Genomic DNA, 20,546 nt, shown 5'->3' with positions numbered 1-20,546 from the left:
CTGTGGCCTGACAGACACTGTTCTGGCCTCAGTCTGCCAGACTTAATCAGAGGGTGCTGTGGGCTAGTGTGTCCCCTCCATGTGGGTGGGACAGGTGGAGGAGTGCTTGTGGGGCACAGGAACATCCTGTATGGGGACATCCAGCCTGGTTGAGCATGACCCAGCACAGCGGCCCCTCAGCTGCCCATGCATCCCCTCCACACTTCCAGCACAAGCTTTCTCTGCCATCTTCTGCAGCCCAGGTCTCCCCTTGGAGATCTCTCAGGGCCCAGCCTCATGGGGCATGTCCAGCCCCATGTCCTACTCCCCACCCCTTTTTTGCTCCTCCCCTAGGGTGCACAGGCACCCCTCCTTCAGGCCTCTGCCAGTCTTGAGCAGCAGGGAACACTTGTCCAAGTGTATCAGCCTTTTCCCAGACACTTTCTGCCTCCAGGAGCCCCTGCCCACCCAGGCACACTCCCCTCACCTGTGACCCCTTCCTGGCCAGGGCACCAGCTACTCCAGGACACCCCCATCTCCTGTGATCCACAGGTGAACCCCTTATGGCTGGTTGAGTTAACTGAGCCCAGAGTCCAGGGTGGGCTGCAGGGTGCTGAGTCTGGGGAATGAGCTCCCCTATACCTGAGGTGTTCAGTGTGTCCAGGACCCTTTCAGCCAGAAGCCCCTGAAGGCAAAGCAAAGGAGGGGATCATACCTGGGCTTCCTTTTCTCCCTGGGACTTCTGGGTCCAGAGGCCAGTGCCTGCCTTTCTCCAGGGTAGAAACTATGGAACATCAGTGGGAGTCACAGCAGCTCTGCAGGTGGGAGCAGTGACCCATTTCTGCAGTCACAGCACAGAGGGAAGCTGAGGCAGGGGGACAATAAGTTTAAGTCCAACCTGGACAATTTAGCAAGACCCTTTGTCAAAATAAAGAATGAAAGAGGGTTGGGGATACAGTTAAGTCTAAAGTCCCTGAGTTCAAACCTCAGTACCAAGAAAGAAAGAAAGAAAGAAAGAAAGAAAGAAAGAAAGAAAGAAAGAAAGAAAGAAAGAAGAAAGAAAGAAAAGTAGCTCCCAAAGTTTCTCATTTTGTTTTTTTCTCGGCAAACAGAGAAAGGTCATATCAGAAAGCTGCGTGTGTTGCTGATAACCCTAGAGAAGGCAATTTCCTCTGTGGGTGGCACAGGTTTGAAACTAGAGACAGTTACTACCAAACTGAGATCCACATGGCAGTTTAGCCAGAGGGCAGCAAGTCCCAGGGCCCCTGTGCTCATGTGAGTCCCATGCCAGAGAAGAGAGAGATGAGGAATCTCTAGATGTGTCTGGCATATTGTGGGCAGAAGCCAGGCTGGGTTTCCCCGGGATGTACTTCCTGCCTGAAGTGCGGACGTGCCTCTGGACAGCTGCAGGCTCCTGTGGGACACCTGGCTCAGCACCCCCTTCCAGCCCACCTCTTGCCCTGGTGCATGTCACATACTTATTTGGGGCATAGGGAGGTGGACAGTGACTTGGGGATGCAGCTAACTGTAGGTTCCCACAGGAGGAAGGGGCTCTGATCATTGAGGGCCTTCTCAACATCGCCTGGGGGCTCCGCCGGCCTATCCGTCTCCAGATGCAAGATGACCGGGAGCCCACACACCTCCCTTCTTCCCTGTGGCAGCCTGCACGGCACAGTTGCCCTCCGTGAGTCCAGGGACAAGGTGGGACAGGGCCTCAGTGATACCTTCCAGCCCCAGGTACCTCAGACTCCCCAAGAGGACCACAGCCCGACTGTGTCCAGTGACTCCCTCTGTTCCTGCTACACCCACACAGCCAAATCCCTGCTCACTGCACACACATGGGGCATGAAGGCAGACTCCCTGGAAGTGGGAAAACAGTCCCAGGCACAGCTGGCCACATCCCCTGGACCTCCTAGCATCCCTATACTTAGACCACGGCCCACCCAGAACACTGCTCCCTCTCTTTGTACTATCACTAGTAGATAGTACAAAGTACCCTGGCTCTGCCCAGGGTCTGTCTTTGCCCCTGCCTGACTGCCCTCACCCTGGGGAAGCCCTGTGAGCCCCCAGGCACTTGGATGCGCTAACGCTGACCTAGCTGAGCCCTGGCCTAAGACAGAGCACTGGCTGTGTGTGTATACCTGGGCCACAGCCCAGTAGGCCAGACCGCTTCTCCCAGCCAGGAAGCCTTTGCTTTCCCTTCCCTTGGGAGATTGACCCACCTTGGCCTGCCCCCTTTTGGCTGAGTTGCTTGTTTGTGCCTGGCCACCTGACTGCAGTGATGATCTCTTTCAGGAAGGAGCCCCCTCCTCAAGACTGCAGAGCTGCTACTCAGGAACCGAGTGCTCAGGCCGTGCACCAGGATGCTGGCTCCAGGGACAGCTCAGGTTAACAGAGCCCTCAGGGTGCTGGGAAGTATCTCATTCTAAAAGGGGCAGGAAAGGGGCTATAGGGGCATGGGTGGGAGAGCAGCCTGCGGAACAGCTAAGAGCATTGAGTTAGTCTTCAGGGCAATTCCTTGGTTCCTCAGCCAGGAAACTCCTCACAGCATGCAACTGTGTTGGTGACCCAAGCACCCTGCACTGTGTCACTGTGCACAGAGGAGCGGCCTTAGCTCAGGGCATGGCCCACGGACCTCATCCTCACCCTCTGGGATCCAGACTTCTCTGGTCTTCCTTGGGTCCTTCCTCTCAGCATTGAGGGAAGGACCTGTTGTGGGGAGGGGGTGCTCAAAAGGTGCCTTGCTGGGCTGGCACAAACTGGGGGCTGTGGCCTGGTGACTGTCCTGTCTACAAGCCAGAATTCCACCTTGCCCTGGCACAGGCTTCTGTTGGAGTGACCTGATTGTCCCTGCAGACTGGTGACTGCCAAAGGCCCAGGAGCCAAGTTTGCATCTGTTTCTCCCTTTAGGGACCCCAGAGGACACTGAGGAGGTCCCCCAGCTGATGCGGACCAAGAGTGATGCCAGCTGCATGATCCAGAGGCGACCCAAGCGCCATGCACCTGGCGAGGCCCAGAGGATCCGGCGCCACCGGTTTTCTATCAATGGGCACTTCTACAACCACAAGGTAACATGCCAGCATGGCTCAAGCAACCCTTCTTGAAGGGTTCAGGGAAGAATCACTTTGCTTAAAGTCTCATCCCCAAAATATCACCACTCGGGAACCACTGTCCATTGCCCACCACCCACCCACCATCTATCCATTCTCAAAGTCCTGCAGGTTTTGGCAGACAGAGATGCTAAGTTTGTCTGTGGTGAGGCCATTTCTAGGCTTCCCCAAGCTGAGGGACTGTCTCATGGGAACAGCGTGTATCCCGCTGTCCCTGTCCTGGTGGGTTGAGACCATATGGAGTGTGAAGTCCCTGTTTGTTTCCAGAGAACAGGCTGGGCTGGGTTCCCAGCATTGCCTTTTGTCCAAGTGTGCATTGTCCTGACCTTGGGAACTGATTGCCTTCCCCTATTACATCACCCTGAAAACACAGGCGCTGTAAAGAGAAGTGATTGTTACTATAAATGGAAGGAGTGGCTGTTGGGTGAGGCTGGCTGGAGTGTCCTGTGCCTGTGCTGGCCACATCCTGCTTTGCTGGGAAATGGAGCAGGGGTTCTCAGCTGGGCAACTGCCCTCCTGCAGGATACACAGGGGGTCTTGGAGTCATATTGGTAGGAGCTGCAGCCTAGAGGAGGCCTTTCAGGAACTGCTCAAACCACTCTGGAGGGGCATAGGACCTTAGGAGAAAGCTCTCAGCTTGGCAAGCTGAGGGACCCTACTTTAATCCATCCCATCATTTCCCTTCTTCTAACTCTGGCCCTGGCAAGCTTTGCAGTAAGTGCTGCAGGATGGGCACAGGGTGTCCTTTAAGTCCTGTTCCCAAAGGGGTTTAGTCTGCGAAGGCTTAAGCACCAGTTGTTAGTGTTTGAGTAAATACTAATGAGCTATTTTAAGAAAGTCCTCAAACATCTTCAAAGGCCATGTGTCTGGGTGTAGCTTCTTTTGAGTTCTGTGTTATTAGAAAAAATAGGACTTTGCCCCATGGTGTATGGAACTGTGGGTTCAGCTCTGGTGCACTGGCTTCTCCGACCTCCCTGGAGGTATCAGGCCTCCTAGCACCCTTGGTCATGGTGTTGTCCTTTCATGTCAGTGACCCTGACCAGCTCTCTGATTTCCCCACCTTGTGTTTTCTGAGAAAAGAGGACCAGTTCTCAGTACATCAGAAGCTGCAATGAAAGTTAAATCAAAGGTTGCACATAAAAGTATTGGCAGGTGCCATGCTTGGCAGGTGGTTGCTGAGGCCTGTTCAACATAGGTCATGTCCTAGGTGACTTCATGGACAAATGCTCCCCACTCCAGATGTGGTTAGGTCCCATACAGTTAGCATTAGGTTTAACATACCCTAGACACAGGTGCAGCTCATCTGCTCACCCTACCAAACGACCTGAGTGATGCAGTGACTGTGGCCCTTGCTGTCCCCAGCATGATCCTAGGGCATGGGCCCATGGCTTGCTGCAGTGTCTGTACTGGGAGACACAATCCTGCAGCACATCACTAGCCTGGCGCAAGGTCCAAATACACAACTCATACAGCTTCTACCCAATGTGTATTGTTTTCACATCATCATAAGGCTAAAACATTATACATCAAACTATCCTAGTTGTAGACCGACTGGATAGTGTCTCATGGGCAAAAGCAAAATACCTACAAGAATAAATGTCAGATGTGGTGGATATACCTTGATCCCAGCTACGCAGGAAGCTGAGGCAGAAATATGAAGTAGCTCAGTGGTAGAGCATTCTCTGGCATATGCAGTACTCTCAGTTCTACCTCCTACACACACACACACACACACACACACACACACACACACACACGCATGCACGCACACACGCATGCACCCACACAAATATAATGGGTCTCCTCCAGAACCGTGAGGAACCTCAGGGTGCTTGGTGGGAACCTGCTGCTGTGTGTGACTAGGAAGCTGGGGTGGCACTGTGTGGCCATGGCAACCTACAGATGTCTTTAGCTAGAATCATGTTTTTTAAAAGTGCAGTGGCAAATCACACTGTGTGGACTATGTGGCCCAGGATTCTTTTCCCAGTGCTAACCTGGTTCTGGAGGGAAATGCAGGGGAAATAGTACAGCAGGCTGATGAGGCTCAGCCCATGACACCCTTTGGCGAGCCAGAAGATTTGGAAGGTGGTGCCTTGGGCAACAATGTGAAAGGTAGAGGAGAAGGGCTAAGGGGAAGGGGATGAACTGGGGGCTGTGGCAGTCATACCCAGAGCACTGCTCAGCACCACTGGGAGAACATGGAGAAGAGGACAGATGGGGACCTTGGACCTTGGGATCAGCAGACAGGTGGTGACTTGATGGGCAGAGTGAGGGAGAGTCCAGCCCTCCACCCATGAATCACCTCTCTGGTCTGGTACCTGGGCTGCAGAGAGCGCTGCCCTGCTGTTGTGTGGCATGGGCATCTTCTAGGGTCCTCTGTAAGATGCCCTGTCACAACTTTGTTGAGCACTCAGAGTCTGGAACAAACCTGGCACAGTGTGCCCAGAGTAGGGCACCATACTGTGGGCTCATGTCCCTACTGGGCCTGCCTTGAGCCACCTTTCTCACACACAGACCTCGGTGTTCACTCCTGCCTATGGGTCTGTGACCAACGTGAGGGTCAACAGCACCATGACCACGCTGCAGGTACTCACCCTCCTGCTCAACAAGTTCAGGGTGAGTGGGGGTACCTCTCCAGGCCTGTGGGAACCTTGCTGGATGGAGAGCTCGGGGAGGGCAAGGGTGGAAGACCGTCAGGGTATCTTCAGCTACAAGGCAGGCCCTGGGATTCAGGCAAAGCAAGCTGGGTCCTGGGCACATGGCCTTGTGCCAGTGGTTTTCTTTTCTGTCTTGGCCCACAAAGCTGAAGTCTGACCTCTGTGGCCTCCTGTGCAGGTGGAAGACGGCCCTGGGGAGTTTGCGCTCTATGTGGTCCACGAGTCTGGGGGTAAGTGTGAGCTTCTGCTTGTGCAGCAGGAAAGCAGAAGGCCTGCGCCCCTACAGCCAGTGCCCAGCTCCCTGGCAGCCCCTTCCTCTCCTTGCTCCTGGGCTGTGCTGTTCCTCCACCATCCCCATCACTCTCAGAATCCCACAGTCCTTTCACCCCATCCCTTGAAATGGAAGTTGTCTCTCTCATGGGGACTGAGCCAGGAGGATGGCACATATGCAGGGCTGCAAGGCTGAGCTGCAGTCCAGAACCTGCAGCTCCTCTGCAGCACTGGTGGCCATGCTGGTTTCCTGCCCCTGATCTTCTACCTCTCTGCTCCTCTCTGTCCAAGGGCCCTCAGCTGGGTGATGCTTGAGAAAGGCACAAAGCCTTCTCCTACCCACAGCCCTGTAAATCAGATGAACTCAGTCAGATTAGCAAGAAAAAAAGCAGCCCAGGTGGTTCACAGGTGCATTGACCACAGGTGCTCCTGGGACTGTGACCCAAGGGGTGAGAGAACCTGGGCTCACATAGCCTCCTGGTGCCATTGCAGAGCCAGAGATGTGTGCAGCAAAGGAATTCACTAAGATGAGACAAAGAGTTTATTCAGATCAGAGTGCACCCTCAAGAGAGACAGAGGCTTTAGTTTCAGAGGGGAATCAGGGATTGGAGAGGCAGGGAGGGGCTGGGGGTTCTCAGGGATGCCTTTCCCAGGTGATTCTGCTTTAGGAACACATGAATTGTAACTCACATTGTACATCAAAGCCACCGGCTGGCAGGGTCACAACTGCCTACTCCTTGAAGAGGCCCCTGGCCTGGAGGAAGATTCACTTTGTCCCTTGCTGTTCCCTTAGTGTCCCTGTAGGATCTCAGGGCAATGCAGGCAGGATTGCTCCATGAGGTTTAGTGAGCAGATTTGCTGCTGCACTGTGGGTTTCACGTGGTGTTGCCAGTGGACTATCCCTAGATGTGGCAAAGGAGGGGCCAGGACACAGGGGAGAGGCTGTGTCTCCAGGTGGCACTGTGGAGGTCATGGGGCAGGGAGGGTGCAGGGACAGATGAGGACAGAGCTCATTTTTAGCAAGCTTCCTTATGAAGATTCTCATGGTGCTTTCTTCAGGTGGGTGAGAGTACCAAGTTGTCTCTGGAGACTGACTTCTGTCCTTCCTGGTGGAGAAAGGGGACATCATGACAAACTTTTGCCCTGCCTTGAGGGGGTGGAAGGAGGGCTCTGAGCTTTCCCTATGTCTGCTCTGTCACCACAATAACCCTGCATCACAGTGGTCAACATGGGCTGGCCTGTTCTGCTGTCCTTCCGAAGATCATCCATCTCTCAGGGCAGCAGATTCAGTGAGCCTTCTGGCCACCCATTCTCTGTCATGCTCCTCTCCTGGTGGAGAGACCACCCTGACGTCCCACAAGCTGTGTGAATCACCTTCTGTTTTAGAGCGGACAAAGCTTAAGGACTGTGAGTACCCACTGATCTCCAGGATCCTGCATGGGCCCTGTGAGAAGATTGTCAAGATCTTCCTGATGGAGGCAGACCTGGGAGAGGAAGTTCCCCATGACGTGAGTGGGGTTGAGACTGGGAGACGGGAGGAGGTGGGGTGACCTTGGCCCAGGCCCTCTGTGGCAGTGCCCACTGGAGCTATCCTGATGCTCAGGTGCCCTCTTCCTGGCTGGCCTAGGCCAAGAGGGACCTGAGTGCTAGGAAGCCATGGCCTGTTCCTTTTCTTCTCTAGTGTATGATACCTTTTCCTCCACTGGAAGATGCTTAGCTCTGATTTTCTTACTTTTTTTTCTTTTTTTTTTAAGTTCAGAAGGATTTTGTTTTTTCCTAGCTCAGAATGCCTTACTGGCATTCTGGTGAGGTTTGAGGATGTGGGGATTGAACCACAGAATCCTGAGCTTGAGTGCTTTGCTTAAGCAGGCACTTAAACAACTGAGCTAATGGGCAGGCCCCCTAGCTCTGATTTTCTTACAGACTCTCCAGGGGTTCCTTATCTGGGGCTTAGTGCAGGTAAAGGAAGGAGGTATTTAAGTTGGCTCAGAAGCCTATAGGGTTGGGGCCCCAGAGAAGGTAGGGCTTTGTCTCCCTGGGCCTCCCCCACAGGCTGGTCGAATTTCCTCCATTGTCAGAAACCCTTCCTACCACCCCCTCCAGCAAGGACCAGGTGCCTTTCTTATAATCTGATCCAGGCTTCCTCTAGGGATAAGCCTTGCCTGTGAGATAAGGAGATTCTATTCTGTCCACATAGGGAGCAGTGAGGCATGGGAAGGGGGCACCTGCGGCTCTTTGGACATGGGCCATTGGTTGCCTGGCCCACTGTGGAAGCTAAGAGGCAAGGAAAGCATGTTTTGACTTCTTGCATAAAGCACATCAAAATGTTCTTGGATTTTCTAGGTCGCTCAATATATTAAGTTTGAAATGCCTGTATTGGACAGTTTTGTTGAAAAATTAAAAGAAGAAGAGGAAAGAGAAATCATCAAACTGACCATGAAGTAAGCAGCAGTTCACAGCCAGTTGAGGGTCCTAATACTGGGCTGGGCACACAGAGCACCCCTCTGCTGGGTGGACACCCCAAGATTGGGGGATGCACCCAGCACCACTTTGGCCCCTGCTTGGTGCTGAGGGCATGCTGGAATGACAGCTGTGTGAATGGAAGGGATGCAGCCCAGACTGCCCACCCAGGCTTGGCCTCCTGCCAGATCCCAGGTGGCCACCCAGGAAGGCAAAGAGAGGCAGGAGTGCAGTCCCCAATGGGTGAAGCTTTCTAGTTTTGCTGGTGACTCAACTGCTGCTGCTGCTGGAGGGCAGTTTGTGGAGGGGAGGCAAGGTCTGCAGGGCCAGCTGCGTGAGATTAGCAGGCTGCGGGTCCCAGAGGGTCTGCCCTTTGGCAAGGCAGAGCACAAAGAGGCACCCGGAGAGTATCTGCCCTGTGGGAAGGAGAAGACTGCAGCTCTTGGGAGGGGCTGTGAGGGTCCTTATACTCCAGCTTTGGGCTAGGTGACCTTGGAGAGCCACAGCCCCATCTGTGCAGTCACCCACAGTGGGAGCCAGTGGGGACCCCATCAGAGCGAGCTACCCAGTGCACTACCACCGGTCAGGTCGTGAAGGCTTTACAGCTACGAAGGACTTGGAAATCCCTTAGTCAGACTCCAGAGTGCAGAGGACATTGAGTCCCACACCAAGAAGGGTGTAACGTAGGTTATTTGCAGAGCTCATGCTGGAACATGGGCTCCTAATCCCTACCACCGCCCTGTGCACCCTGGTGCCTCCCATCTCTACTGCAGCGTCTAAGGAATAGAATTGACCACATTCGTCCTGCTGCGTGTGCAGTCCGCAGCCCTGGCAACAGTTCTTCATGGAAACTGGTGGGCTCTGCCCTTTGTTGCTAGAGGAGATAGCAGTGGGAGCACCAGTCCCTGGGCTAGTCACCTGTGTGCCCATTCCTCTACTGTCCCCCCAGCATCAGCAAGTTCCTATTTCCATCTCCCTGCAGGTTTCAAGCCCTGCGTCTCACAATGCTAGAGCGCCTGGCACAGCTGGTGGAGGTCGAATAGACACTGCGGCTGCCTCTTCTGTCCCCTTCCCCCAGCTACAAGTGCCATAAAACTCAATGGCTGTGCTGACCAGCCACACTGACTACACCACTGCCTGAGGAATCCAGCACCCATGCTTCTAATGCACCAAAGCCCATGTACAGAGAACTTTGCTTTCCTGGAATCTGTGAGGGACAGATTAAGGCCCTCAGAGCCAGAAGTCTTTTAGCCTGAGTCTACAGAGTGGCTGCCTGGATGATGAGTGCCCCTGAAGCTGTGGCACCAGCCTCATCCTCTGGCTGAGCATTGCCAGTCCCATGTGTGCCACACACCTGCTCGGGCAGCACACAATGCAGGCCACCAGCACTGCCTTCATCACCCAGGAGCCATGACAGCCTTGTCCATCCCTATGTTCTGCTGCCATTCAGCTCTGCTGCAGAAAACCATGTTCCATTCCTCTTCTCCATGATGATCCAGGCCTCCAAGCCACAGCCCTGCACCCCAGTGCAGAAGTCAGGTTACCAGAAAGACCACAGGTCCCTTCTCTGTACAGTCTTTGTGCTCAGTGAGTCCCAAAAGCAATTGTGACTGGAGCTCACTGAGAGTACTGTCAACTTGATCCATGGAGACACATGGCAGCGGTGCCAGCTCAGCTCTGGATGGCAGGGCTTACACTGTCACGCAGTCCCAGGGGTATCTGTGCACCTCTGGTCCACTGGGCAGTGACTCAGTTCTCCCCATCAGAGTGCAGTAACGAGAACAAAGGCCCATTTGGAGAGAGAGGGCTTTAAATTCCTGGGGGCCAGACACTGAATAATGTATTTATTAACTGGTGGAGAATTCTGGAATGAATGAGGAAGGCTTTAAAAAACCCTACAGCAGTTTATGTCAGCTGCACAGGTGTTTGTCTAAAACTGCAAATTGAAGTCCCCCAGCTTTTCTTTCCTTGGGGTGTATGGGTGACATATCCATAGGGAAGAACTATGAAGGCTGGAGAGATGGAAGAGATTGTGTGTCAGTGCTGCAGTAGCCCCACACAGACTCTGGACAGGGCATAGCTGGGGAGCACTTCATTGTGTGGAGCCCCTAAGGTGAGTTGGGGGTGCCAGGGCTCCCCAGACCAACTCTGTGGTCAGAGGTGGCTGCCAGGGAGGGCAGTGCACTTTTGCTCCTCTGCTCTGACATTGTAGCTTTGTAGGGCTAAATAAAATTAGCTGTTCTGAGCTGTGGACATGAAGAGGACTGGGATTTTTTCATCTTTGCTGCTCAGTGTGTCCACTGTGGCTTTTGGAAGCTCTTATCCCATAGCATGTATGGCCACAGTTGACACTGACAAGACTCCTTGCTTCCAGTGTGGCCTGAGATTGGACCAGTGTGGCCTGAGATACAGAGGAGGATGCACTGGTGGGGCCTGCAGGTGGCGGACCACCAGGGCTCCCCTGAACTGCAGGCTCTGAGCACTCCTAGCAGTTCAGGACCTTCCATGTAGGGACACAAGGGAGGGTGGGATCATATCAGGCACGGGTTCTGGGGAAGTTGACTCTGAGCCTGTGCAAATTGACTATGGGCCTGTGGCTCAGTTCTGGAACAACTTCTGTGCCCTGTTGAGTAGTAATGGAGTAGTGGCTTTGTGTTTGACCCCAAGGGACAGAGATGGAGCCCCAGTTGGCCCTGTCCTTGGGAGCAACAGGCCAGACAGCAGGAGAGCTGGAAGAAGGCCGAGGCTGCCTGGCACTTGCCTGGCAGGGCCTTTGGTGTGGCAGGCCAAGTCCATGCCTACCTAGGCACCCTGACCCTGGGCTCTGGAAGTCATCATAGCAGGAAAACCCCTGCTTGCACAAACCTCATTTGTTGGTGTATATTTTTTTGCAACTGTTCAAGTATAATTTATGGACTTTTTAGATGAGGCTAAATCTAAATTTCAAGGCTAATTTCTGAATATCATGGCTAGGAAAAGTCTCAACAAGTTGCACAGAAAAGGGAAAAATGTCTTCTGTAGTGCTTGCAGGGGTTTGCAAGGCTTTTGATCAGAGGCCCTCAGGAAAGCCAGGTTGACCCATATGAGGCCATCAGACAGAGCTGCAGTTTCGGCTGCTTGGGGCACTGCTTTGTCTAGTTCAGTTCATGGCATGGCCCCACATACTCCTCATGCTTTACATAATCCTGGTATCCAGTGTAAAGCAAAGATCCCTGTTCCTGTCAGAAAGTGCAGTCTTCTAAGTTGCACCATCCTCTGAGTCAGCCTAGGGGAACTTTCAGGAAGATAAACATCACTAGATAGGATGAACATGATTGCAAAAGGACTGAACTCAGGAAAAACAGTGTTGTTTGTTCAGAGCAAATGACCAGAGGAATCAAAAACAGCTTGTTTTTCTGCAGCAGTGACCTTACTCTGCCTACTTGGAGTGTTTACCAGAAAATGGGCTAAAAACCTCTCACCATTAAAACAAAGCCATGTACCAGGGACACATCTGGCCCCTGAGCTCCCAGGAAAAAGGCCAAGGCTGACACAGCCTGGTTAGGTGACTGGTGGAGAGACTGGAGATGCCAGACATGGCTGTGAATGGGGGCTCAAGTGCCCACAGTTGCAGAGGGACATCCTGGTCAGGTGCAGAGGTGAACGGCAGCCCCCTGGCCTCAGGCCCTTGGCAGTAACCATTCAGGAAGCCAGGTCAAAGCCTAGCAGCTCTAAGTACAAAAACAGCAGCTGCACGAGCTATATTTAGGCTGCACGCTGTGGTTGGGAGGGAGCCAGTTATGGACGTGCAGAGAGGCCACAACATGCAGCAGGCATGGATCATCCTCCTGGGGCAGTCACAGGGATGGTTTCTACAGGAGTAGGAATTCTTTTCACTGAGACCGCAGAAGAAGCAAAGCAAAGTCTCACATACAAGGTAGAGCCTTGCTCGGGGCCCCTGAGCTGAGAGGTCCACTTTGGAGAGAAGAACCATGCTAGTCACTGCATCAGGTCATGGAGCCCGCTTGGTTGCTCTTCGGCTGCTGATCAGCACTGACAACACAGACCCAGGCAGCAGCCTTCCCGCTGAGACGATGCTTGTGAAACGGAAAGTACAGAAATATGTGCAGAAGAGCATGCACAGGGAAGGGTGCAGGGACAAGACCATGAGAGAAGGGAGCTGTTTAGCCAGGCACTTCCTGTGCACCTAGCCCAGTGGGTGCTCTTTCCTAGTGGGAACCTGTCCAATAGCACTGCACTAGGGGCAACATGGTCCCAGCTCCACAGAGAAGCCTTGGCCATGGAGGTGTCCTCGCCCTCTCAGCATATCTTACCTGAAAACACTCGAGCCAGCCCTAGAGATATACAGACCAGAGACCAGGTGATGCAGTTAGGACCCCTAACTGTGTGTCCTCCACTCTTTCCATTCCTAAATTTCGGATGTGACTGCTCCTGATTGTTTAATTTGTTCTAAAATAGCATGGAATTTCTAACTCTCTAGCTTCTCTATTGATAAAAGTATGTAACTTTTGATGGTGTTTCAGAAAAAAGCTAGGTCCTAGTGGGTGAGGACCAGCCGCCAGAGGGAAAAGGTGCTGTGAGACCAGACAAAAAGACAGCCCTAGGATAGCAATTTATGAGGGACTGTGGACAGAAGTATGGCTTGGGTGACAGCAAGATAGAGGCTCCTGCACCCTGCGGCAGAAGAAAGGTGGCTGTTTACACACTGAGCTAGACAAAGGTGGGCCCAGACTAGCAGGGAGGTGCCAGGCCTCCCTCAAAGATTCAGCATGACCAAGGTCAGTCAGGAAACCATCCAGTCACCAGTGACCAAGGCAACATGCTAAGCTGATTCTCTTAACAACTTTGCTTTCCTGTAGGGTTTGGGATGTGAGCTGAGGTTACCTGGAGGGCACACTAGCAGTCCCAATCAGGATAGCTGGAGTCATGTAAGTGGGAGCCAGGTTATCGGCCTCTGTTTCTTCATCAATAAAATGGAGATAATGCTTCCTATCTCTCCAGGTAACTGGGTGGCACATCAACCTTTCTATGAAAGCATTTTCCTCTTGTGCTTGCTGTAGGGGACTGTGATGGCACAGATAGGTTTGGGTGGCTCTGTCCCTTGTATCGCAGGCTGCAGGAGCCACCCCTCCTTGGCCCACCCTAGCCAGGTTGCAAAGGGAAAGATCACAGAGCTGGTAGAGATGGACCAAAGATCCCCTTGGGCTTGAGGTGCCTCACATCCACGCACATGCACACCAGTCACATGGTGAAGACTACATGGGTGGTATGGGCAGGTCATGAGGAGGAAGTGAGGGTCACCTGCAAGAGGCAGGAATGTGGGGCCAGGGCTGTGGCCAGGCAGGGCAGCCACACCTGGGAGTGCTTGATGAGGCTCTGTGAGTGCTTCAAACAGGCATCCAGGGAGTGGGGAGCGGAAGCGGAGCGCTGAGCATTGTGTCAAGGTCAACTGTTGCAGCAGTTAATAAGTAACTTGAGGGCATAAATCCTGCCTGTTTATTCCTTTTCTGTTTCCCTCTGACTCCTCATTCTATTCTGCCCCTGGCCTCTCTCCATCCTCACCTCTGCCCCTGCCTACCACTCACTCCCTGTTACTTCCTCCTGGTTTTTATGTGTCTCCTTTTAAAAGTCTACCTGGTCTCCAAACTGTACATATCTGGGGTTGGCCCAATTGTCTTCAGGCATGAGACAAAAGGACACGATGGGGTATAGAAAGGGTGAGTTTTAATTCATTACTATCTTACTATGATATGTTTCAGAAAAAATGTTTATTATTTTCATATACACAGAGAAAACAGTCCCAGCAGATCATTTTTGTTCTTGAAACCTGGAAAAACCATCACTGGCATCTCTCATTCTTGCCCACCACCACCAGCCCCTCCAACCATCAACACCAACATATTGTGATAATTTAGTAATAAAAACCCTAATAGCTTCCATTTGTTACGTGTTTTGCATTATGCTGAGAGCCTGCCATGTAAACTTCACAACTGCCCAGACACTACAAGATCACTGAACTGAACTTCATGGCCTAGTTTCATGCTTCTCCAGCTACAGAGCAGGAGGCCCCTCCCCAGGGTGGACTCTAGTGAGTTAGGGTTTAGGGTGAGATGTGATGGTCCCTGCTTCCTGAGACTACAGTAAGGATGGATGCCAGAACACAGGAGGAAAAGCTCTGTGCAGGAAATAAGCATGTTGGTGAGACAAAGCCACCGCTGAGACAAGCACCAAGTGCCTGCTACTGCAGGACACAGTTTTTAGCTCTATAGACATAAAGCAGACTCTATGAGACAACAGGCTGCGTCACTGAGCGCACTTTGGGGTTCTGGTGATTGTTCTAAAGTGGGAAGGCCTGTTCTGAACTGACTGATGCCGTGTCTTGGGTTTTAGAAGGATCTTGGGGGGAAAGGTCAAGAAGCCAAAGCTATAATCCCAGCATGAGGGAGTGAAGACTGTGAGGTGTGGACATTGTGCCAGGCTGGATCCTGATTGTATCTGAGGGGAGACTCCACAGAATTTGCTGGTGGGATGGTTGAGTCATGTATTACTGGGGTGAGGGCCCCAGGTCAGGTGTCTGAGTTCATTTATGGTTAGTGGGTTCTCGGTGTCCACTGTACAAGTGGAAGGGCTCCTGGGCAGTTGACTAGATGTGGAGATCTGCGGTTTCCTAATATCTCCAACTCGGAATCCACGTGGAGGCCAGAAGGATCCTTGCCAGTGCGGCACAGAGGAAGACAGGAGGTTGGTACTGTAGCTGGAAGGCAGTAAGCGAAGCGCTAGGGGCCGAGACCATAGAGGGCGCTCCTCCCTGCTCCTAGAGCGGCGCTAGTCCAGCCGCGGGAGGGGAACGGTGAGGCGGCCCGGGATCCTAGAGGGTCACTCAGGCGCTTGAGCGAGCTAGGATCATTGAGGGTCGCTCCGCCTCGTTCCTAGAGCGGCCACCGCGGTGGCGGGCAAACGTCCTGCACTTCCGGCGGGGTGCAAGGTCCGGCTAGGGCGGTGGCGGGAGAGGTGAGTGGGCGCGGCGTGCCGCGGTACCTGGGGGCTGCGGCTGCGGCAGAGCGGGAAGGCTGAGCTGGGGGGGGTCCTGTCGCGGGCGGCCAGGCGAGGCCTTAGTGGCGAACTGGGGCCAGAGGCGGAGGAAACGGGCGGTGGGATCCTGGGGCCTTTCCCACACGCGGGCCACGTCGCGTCCATTGTGCAGCGGCCCGCGCTAGGCCGGTTGTTCGATGGCGGCGGCCCTACCCAGCTCTCTGGAGGGTAGGCACCGCTTGATGGGGGATGGTGGGCCCTGGGGCGAGAGAGGGAGCCAGCGGTGCCAGAAAGGGAGCCGGCGCTGCACCGCGCATCTGGGCGGGCCTGGCCTCCCCGAGTCTCCCGCTGCATCTGACTGCTTTAGCTAAAAAAAAAAAAAAAAAAAAAAAAAAAAAAAAAAAAAAAGCTTTAAAAAGTACGTAATTACTGTGATAGGTAATTTTTGGACACCGTGTAAGTAACACAGTGTCTTCTGTGTAGCAGGTAGTCTGCAAATATTTGATGGAGTTAATGGATGAGTACTCTACATTTTTATAGTGTATGTAGTTTGCTCATACCCATACCGTAATTACAGTGAATTAATTGATTCAGTAAAAGTCCTGTGCACTGTAAAGCCTGGAGTCGCCATTATACAAAATGAAAGGCAAAACGTGTATTTTCATCTGTTTTATGTGCTTATTTGGAAAGAACACAGGGCAAATATTCCTATTTTTAAAATCTGCAACCTGAAGAAAATAGTTTCACTAATTTTATTTTTCAGTTCTGGCCTCTCCCACTCTGCTACCATCTATTTTAGGAATTCTTGGGATATTCAGTTTGTATGTTTGAGTAATTTTAAATAGCCTCGAGACAACCATAAGAGTAAATAAAATGAATTTATTTATGTTCTTAACACGAATATTTAAAAGATTCCATCCTATTTTTACATGAAAATTACTTTCAACCCTTTTTCTGTGTTTTAGTTACTACACTTTTCTCACTCAGTTTCATATTCTTAACTGAAAAGATCTGTTGTCATTTTCTCTCTTTCTTGGGTCATTAGAATCCAAAGTAATAGTAATGCATCTCTTTGCTGAGATTTTTCCTGTCGGTACTTTCAACTAGATTCAGAGTAAACTTAAAATTTACAAGTAGGTTTCCCTGTTCCCCTATTACTGGAAATTAAATGCAGAGCCTTTACACTGAGCTACATCTTCAGCCTTTTTTATTTTTTTATTTTGACACATTGTAGGCTGGTTGTGAACTCTGACGGTCCTGCCTCAGCTTCCCAAGTGTGGGGATTACATATATATCACTATGCAGTTTGGACTTATAGTGATCCTCCTGTCTCAGTCTCCCTAGTACTGGGATTATAGGCATATGCCACCACACCCGGTTTTGCACAGCTTGCCCTCGGTTCTGAGACTGGCATTCAGTACCAGGGATCAGACTGAGGAACTTAACACTTGCCAGGCAGCCACTTAGACTGCCAAGATATCTCCCTAGCCTGATATACTTAAAAAAAAAAATTTTTTTTTAACCTCATTTTTTTTGTCCTTCCCAATAGACAAAACTACAATGACAAATTTGGTCACAATGTGATGATATTAATTAAATTTAACCTCTGGAATTATTAGAATTACTCTTCAAGTATTTCCCCCCAGAATTTGTTTTCATTTGTGTTAAACACATAGTTGAGTATCAGTGTAGTTTTGGTGAGCTGAAGAGGTGTTAAAAGTGAATGCTGGGTCATCCATAATTTATTTTTTTCTTCCACAGAGAAAATACTGACCTTGCTAAGTCTAGGAAATGAGACTTTAGTTTAGAAAACAGTAGACTGTCTGACGAATACATTCGGCTTTTCATCATGAGGCTAACAAAACGTAAAGGGAGAATTTCTCGGGGCTCAAGCCAAGGAAAAGCCTATGAGAACAAGAGCAAGCGTAAAACAGTCCGACAGCGACAGAAATGGGGAGTGACCATTCGCTTCGACTCCGGTTTGAGCAGGCTGAGAAGAAGCTTGGATGAGAAACCCTACAAATGTGTTGAATGTGAAAAGAGTTTCAGTCAGAATTCCACTCTTTTTCAACACCAGAAGATCCATACTGGAAAGAAATCCCATAAATGTGCTGATTGTGGAAAAAGTTTCTTCCAGAGCTCTAATCTCATTCAGCATCGTCGCATTCATACTGGGGAAAAGCCCTATAAATGTGATGAGTGTGGAGAGAGATTTAAACAGAGTTCAAATCTCATTCAGCACCAGAGAATCCATACTGGAGAAAAGCCCTACCAGTGTGATGAGTGTGGTCGATGTTTCAGCCAGAGCTCCCACCTTATTCAGCATCAGAGAACCCACACTGGGGAGAAGCCCTACGAGTGCAGTGAGTGTGGCAAGTGCTTCAGCCAGAGCTCTCATCTGAGGCAGCATGTGAAGGTGCACAAGGAAGAGAAGCCCCAGAAACGCCGGGGCAAAACCATCAGGGCAAAACCTCGCCTAGTGACCTCCTGGAAAGCTGGGGCAGGAAGGAAGTCATCAGCTGGTCTCCGCCAAGGAAAGGGCACAGCTTCGGGCATTTTTAAAAAAAATAAAAAGTAAAGCTAAAATTTTTGTCTTACAACTGAGAATGCTTACTAGTAAAGGATTTAGATACTGAATCCTTCCCTAGCATAGAGACCTTGGGGATTTAATGACATTGGGTTGATGCTGTTTGGGTCCACCTGCTCTCATTTCTTTTTTATGTGACACGGAGCAGAAAGAACTGAGAGTATGCTTTTAGAACTGTGGACCCTTATTAATAGAGCACTTAGATATTGGATCCTCCCCTAGCATGGAGTTATTGAAAGTTTAATGTCATTGGGCTGATGCTACATGGGTCCAATCACATATTATTTTATGTGATATGGAGCACAAAGAACTGAGAATATGTTTTTAGAAGTAGGGCCAGTTAATAGTAGAATACTTAGATACCGTATCCCTCCCTACTGTGAAGACATTGAGGATTTAATGAGGGCTCACACTGTGGGAATCCAGCTGCCCCCTTTTGTTAAGTATGACCTGGATCACAAAGAATTGAGAACATGTTTTGAGAATAGAAGATCCTTGACCTCATTTGAAATTTCTGTATTATTTTGACAAAAAGCATCATGTTTCACAATAAACTGGTGAAAATGCAGGCATACCCATGATTACTCAGTTTTAGGACTTAAGTGCAAAGAACCATTCATTAAAGGGAAAAGGAAATAATTTCATTAGTTTTGAAGTTCTGCAACACATTTGAATCACTTATTGATGTGACTCAAGATCAAATGTAATAAAATGTATTCAAGTTCACAGATTATTAATCCCCATAACCTGTTTTAGTTTTCTTCTGTTCCCTCCCTTTTTGTTTTTGTCAGTTACTGAAGAAGAATGTCCCAGCTTTTCACCATGTTCTTCATCAGAGTTCCTGAAGAATCCAAAGTGAGGATTGAATTAGAACACAAGTGTAGTCATACAATGCTGTCAGTTGTCATGGTGTTATTACTGTATCACTTATTCATCATTCCCATGGCCTCTAGGTGTTTTCTTGTGCTCTAAAAAACTGAGCCAGCCTTTTGGATCTACATGAATAAATAAACCATGTCTTACCAACAAAATATTCTACAATTCAGACAATGTCTTCAAGACTGAGCTTAAGATCTATCTTAGACAAATGTTTGTCAGCAGCAGAAGTAGCTCCTTTAAAACCTTTTCTGTTTTACAAGAAATGGTTAAGGCTAGCAAACATGTTTCTTAATATTCATCAAGATGGTGCCAAGTGTCACATTTCTAATGAACTTTCAGCCCAGGTTTTCATTTCTATTGAATGTTAACATTCTGATTTTTTGGTATATTTTGTAATTATTTCCTGCTGTATTAGTTACAGTTATTCATAAAAATAAAGTATTTTGCATAGTACTACCTTTTTATTTTTCTTTTGGAAAAATGTTTTAATGATTGAGACAATAAGCCTGGATACCTTCTGGAAGAATCACTTGTGTTAGCTGTTTTGAGCTCCTGAAACTTGAAATTTGTGTGCCTCATGACCTTTGCTTGAATGCAGGGCTATAAAAGATGGCCTTGTAGTTAATAGTTTAAAAAATGTAAATATGAGGCAGTTGTGGTTCTCTTACAAAAGACTTGTTCTTTGAGTCCCCTGTTCATAATCACAAGTCACTATAGCAGAGGCATGGCTTTGGCCTTTCAGTGGGTTTACTATCATGTCTGGAATAATTTCTGGCCAGAACCAAGACCACTCTAAAGTTTTATTAATTGCCTATTTTGATGATAGCCACAAGATCCTGCGACAGATTGCTGTGTAGTTAGGTTTCATAGTTTATGTGTTTATCTTTCATGTATATTAAAGCAAGTACTACAGATTTTAATTTAGTCCTATTTTGACTTGGTTTGTGTATGTTACCTAGAACCTTAGCTCAGTGGATTAAGTGCCTGCTTAGGCAAGTGCAGGGACTGAGGTTTGATCCCTGGTACTGCATGCCATGCCAGCGCCTCCCCTAGTCGCACTGAGCTGGTAGCCAAGTCCAGGTGTGGTGGTGTGCACCAGTAATTCAGTGCTGGGGAGGCTGAAAACAGGATTACTGAGCTATGTAGTGAGACCCTGTACCAAATACATAAAATTTAAAAAAAAGTGACATTTGCTGTAGTCTTCTGTGGTAGCTAAATGCTACTGGAATGAACATTTAATGAGAGAGAGAAATCACAACAGTTTAATGCTCTAGAGCCAGGGAGATGGCTCAGTAGAATAAGCACTTCCCTGGCAAGTGCAACGGCCTGAGTTCAATCCCCTGTTCTGCCAACCCCCCCCCCCAAAAAAAATGAAATATAACTTAAAAAATTATTTACCAAAACCTTGAGTCTCTTGTTCAGAAATACACCGTTTTCCCCCCCCCAAAAAAAAAAAAAACCAAACAAAACAAAAAAGACAGATAAAATTAATGCTCTACTTTGCTAGTTTAATGCTGTGATACAGCTCTCAAAGGTACTACCTATGCATACAGTCTTAATGCATGGAAATAT

At 50.0% G+C, this 20,546-nt stretch overlaps 2 protein-coding genes across 7 annotated transcripts in view; both read left to right on the top strand.

The window, feature by feature from the left end:
* Nucleotides 1-14,415, top strand: part of Rassf4 (Ras association domain family member 4) — a 30,535-nt gene extending 16,120 nt beyond the window's left edge. For 3 of the 5 annotated variants that reach the window (XM_004636598.2, XM_023721269.1, XM_023721270.1), the window contains 8 exons: nucleotides 1,521-1,663; nucleotides 2,275-2,366; nucleotides 2,890-3,047; nucleotides 5,604-5,705; nucleotides 5,925-5,976; nucleotides 7,403-7,524; nucleotides 8,360-8,457; nucleotides 9,459-14,415. In XM_004636598.2, the coding sequence (XP_004636655.1) occupies nucleotides 1,521-1,663; nucleotides 2,275-2,366; nucleotides 2,890-3,047; nucleotides 5,604-5,705; nucleotides 5,925-5,976; nucleotides 7,403-7,524; nucleotides 8,360-8,457; nucleotides 9,459-9,519 (828 nt within the window). In that variant the 3' untranslated portion in view covers nucleotides 9,520-14,415. The remainder of the gene's footprint in view (nucleotides 1-1,520; nucleotides 1,664-2,274; nucleotides 2,367-2,889; nucleotides 3,048-5,603; nucleotides 5,706-5,924; nucleotides 5,977-7,402; nucleotides 7,525-8,359; nucleotides 8,458-9,458) is intronic. The other 2 variants (XM_023721271.1, XM_023721272.1) reach the window with 2 other exon arrangements.
* A 986-nt stretch (nucleotides 14,416-15,401) lies between these two features.
* Znf22 (zinc finger protein 22) lies at nucleotides 15,402-19,427 on the top strand. Of its 2 annotated transcripts, none has more exons than XM_023721273.1 (2): nucleotides 15,402-15,487; nucleotides 17,270-19,427. In XM_023721273.1, exon 2 carries the CDS (start codon nucleotides 17,358-17,360, stop codon nucleotides 18,084-18,086), a length of 729 nt encoding a protein of 242 aa, XP_023577041.1. In that variant the 5' UTR covers nucleotides 15,402-15,487; nucleotides 17,270-17,357; the 3' UTR covers nucleotides 18,087-19,427. The 2 variants fall into 2 exon arrangements, with proteins under 2 accessions (XP_023577041.1, XP_023577043.1); XM_023721275.1 differs by lacking the exon at nucleotides 15,402-15,487 and adding an exon at nucleotides 15,517-15,736.
* The last annotated feature ends 1,119 nt before the right edge of the window (nucleotides 19,428-20,546 follow it).

This window comes from Octodon degus, unplaced genomic scaffold (genome assembly GCF_000260255.1).
Source record: "Octodon degus isolate 3935 unplaced genomic scaffold, OctDeg1.0 scaffold00081, whole genome shotgun sequence".
Classification (NCBI taxonomy): domain Eukaryota; kingdom Metazoa; phylum Chordata; class Mammalia; order Rodentia; family Octodontidae; genus Octodon; species Octodon degus.
The sequence above is the reverse complement of the archived record's forward strand: the minus strand, read 5'-3'. Positions and strand labels throughout refer to the sequence as shown.

Coding starts and splice junctions, on each gene's coding strand:
- Znf22 (XM_023721273.1), top strand. CDS start 17,358: ATGAGGCTAACAAAACGTAAAGGGAGAATTTCTCGGGGCTCAAGCCAA.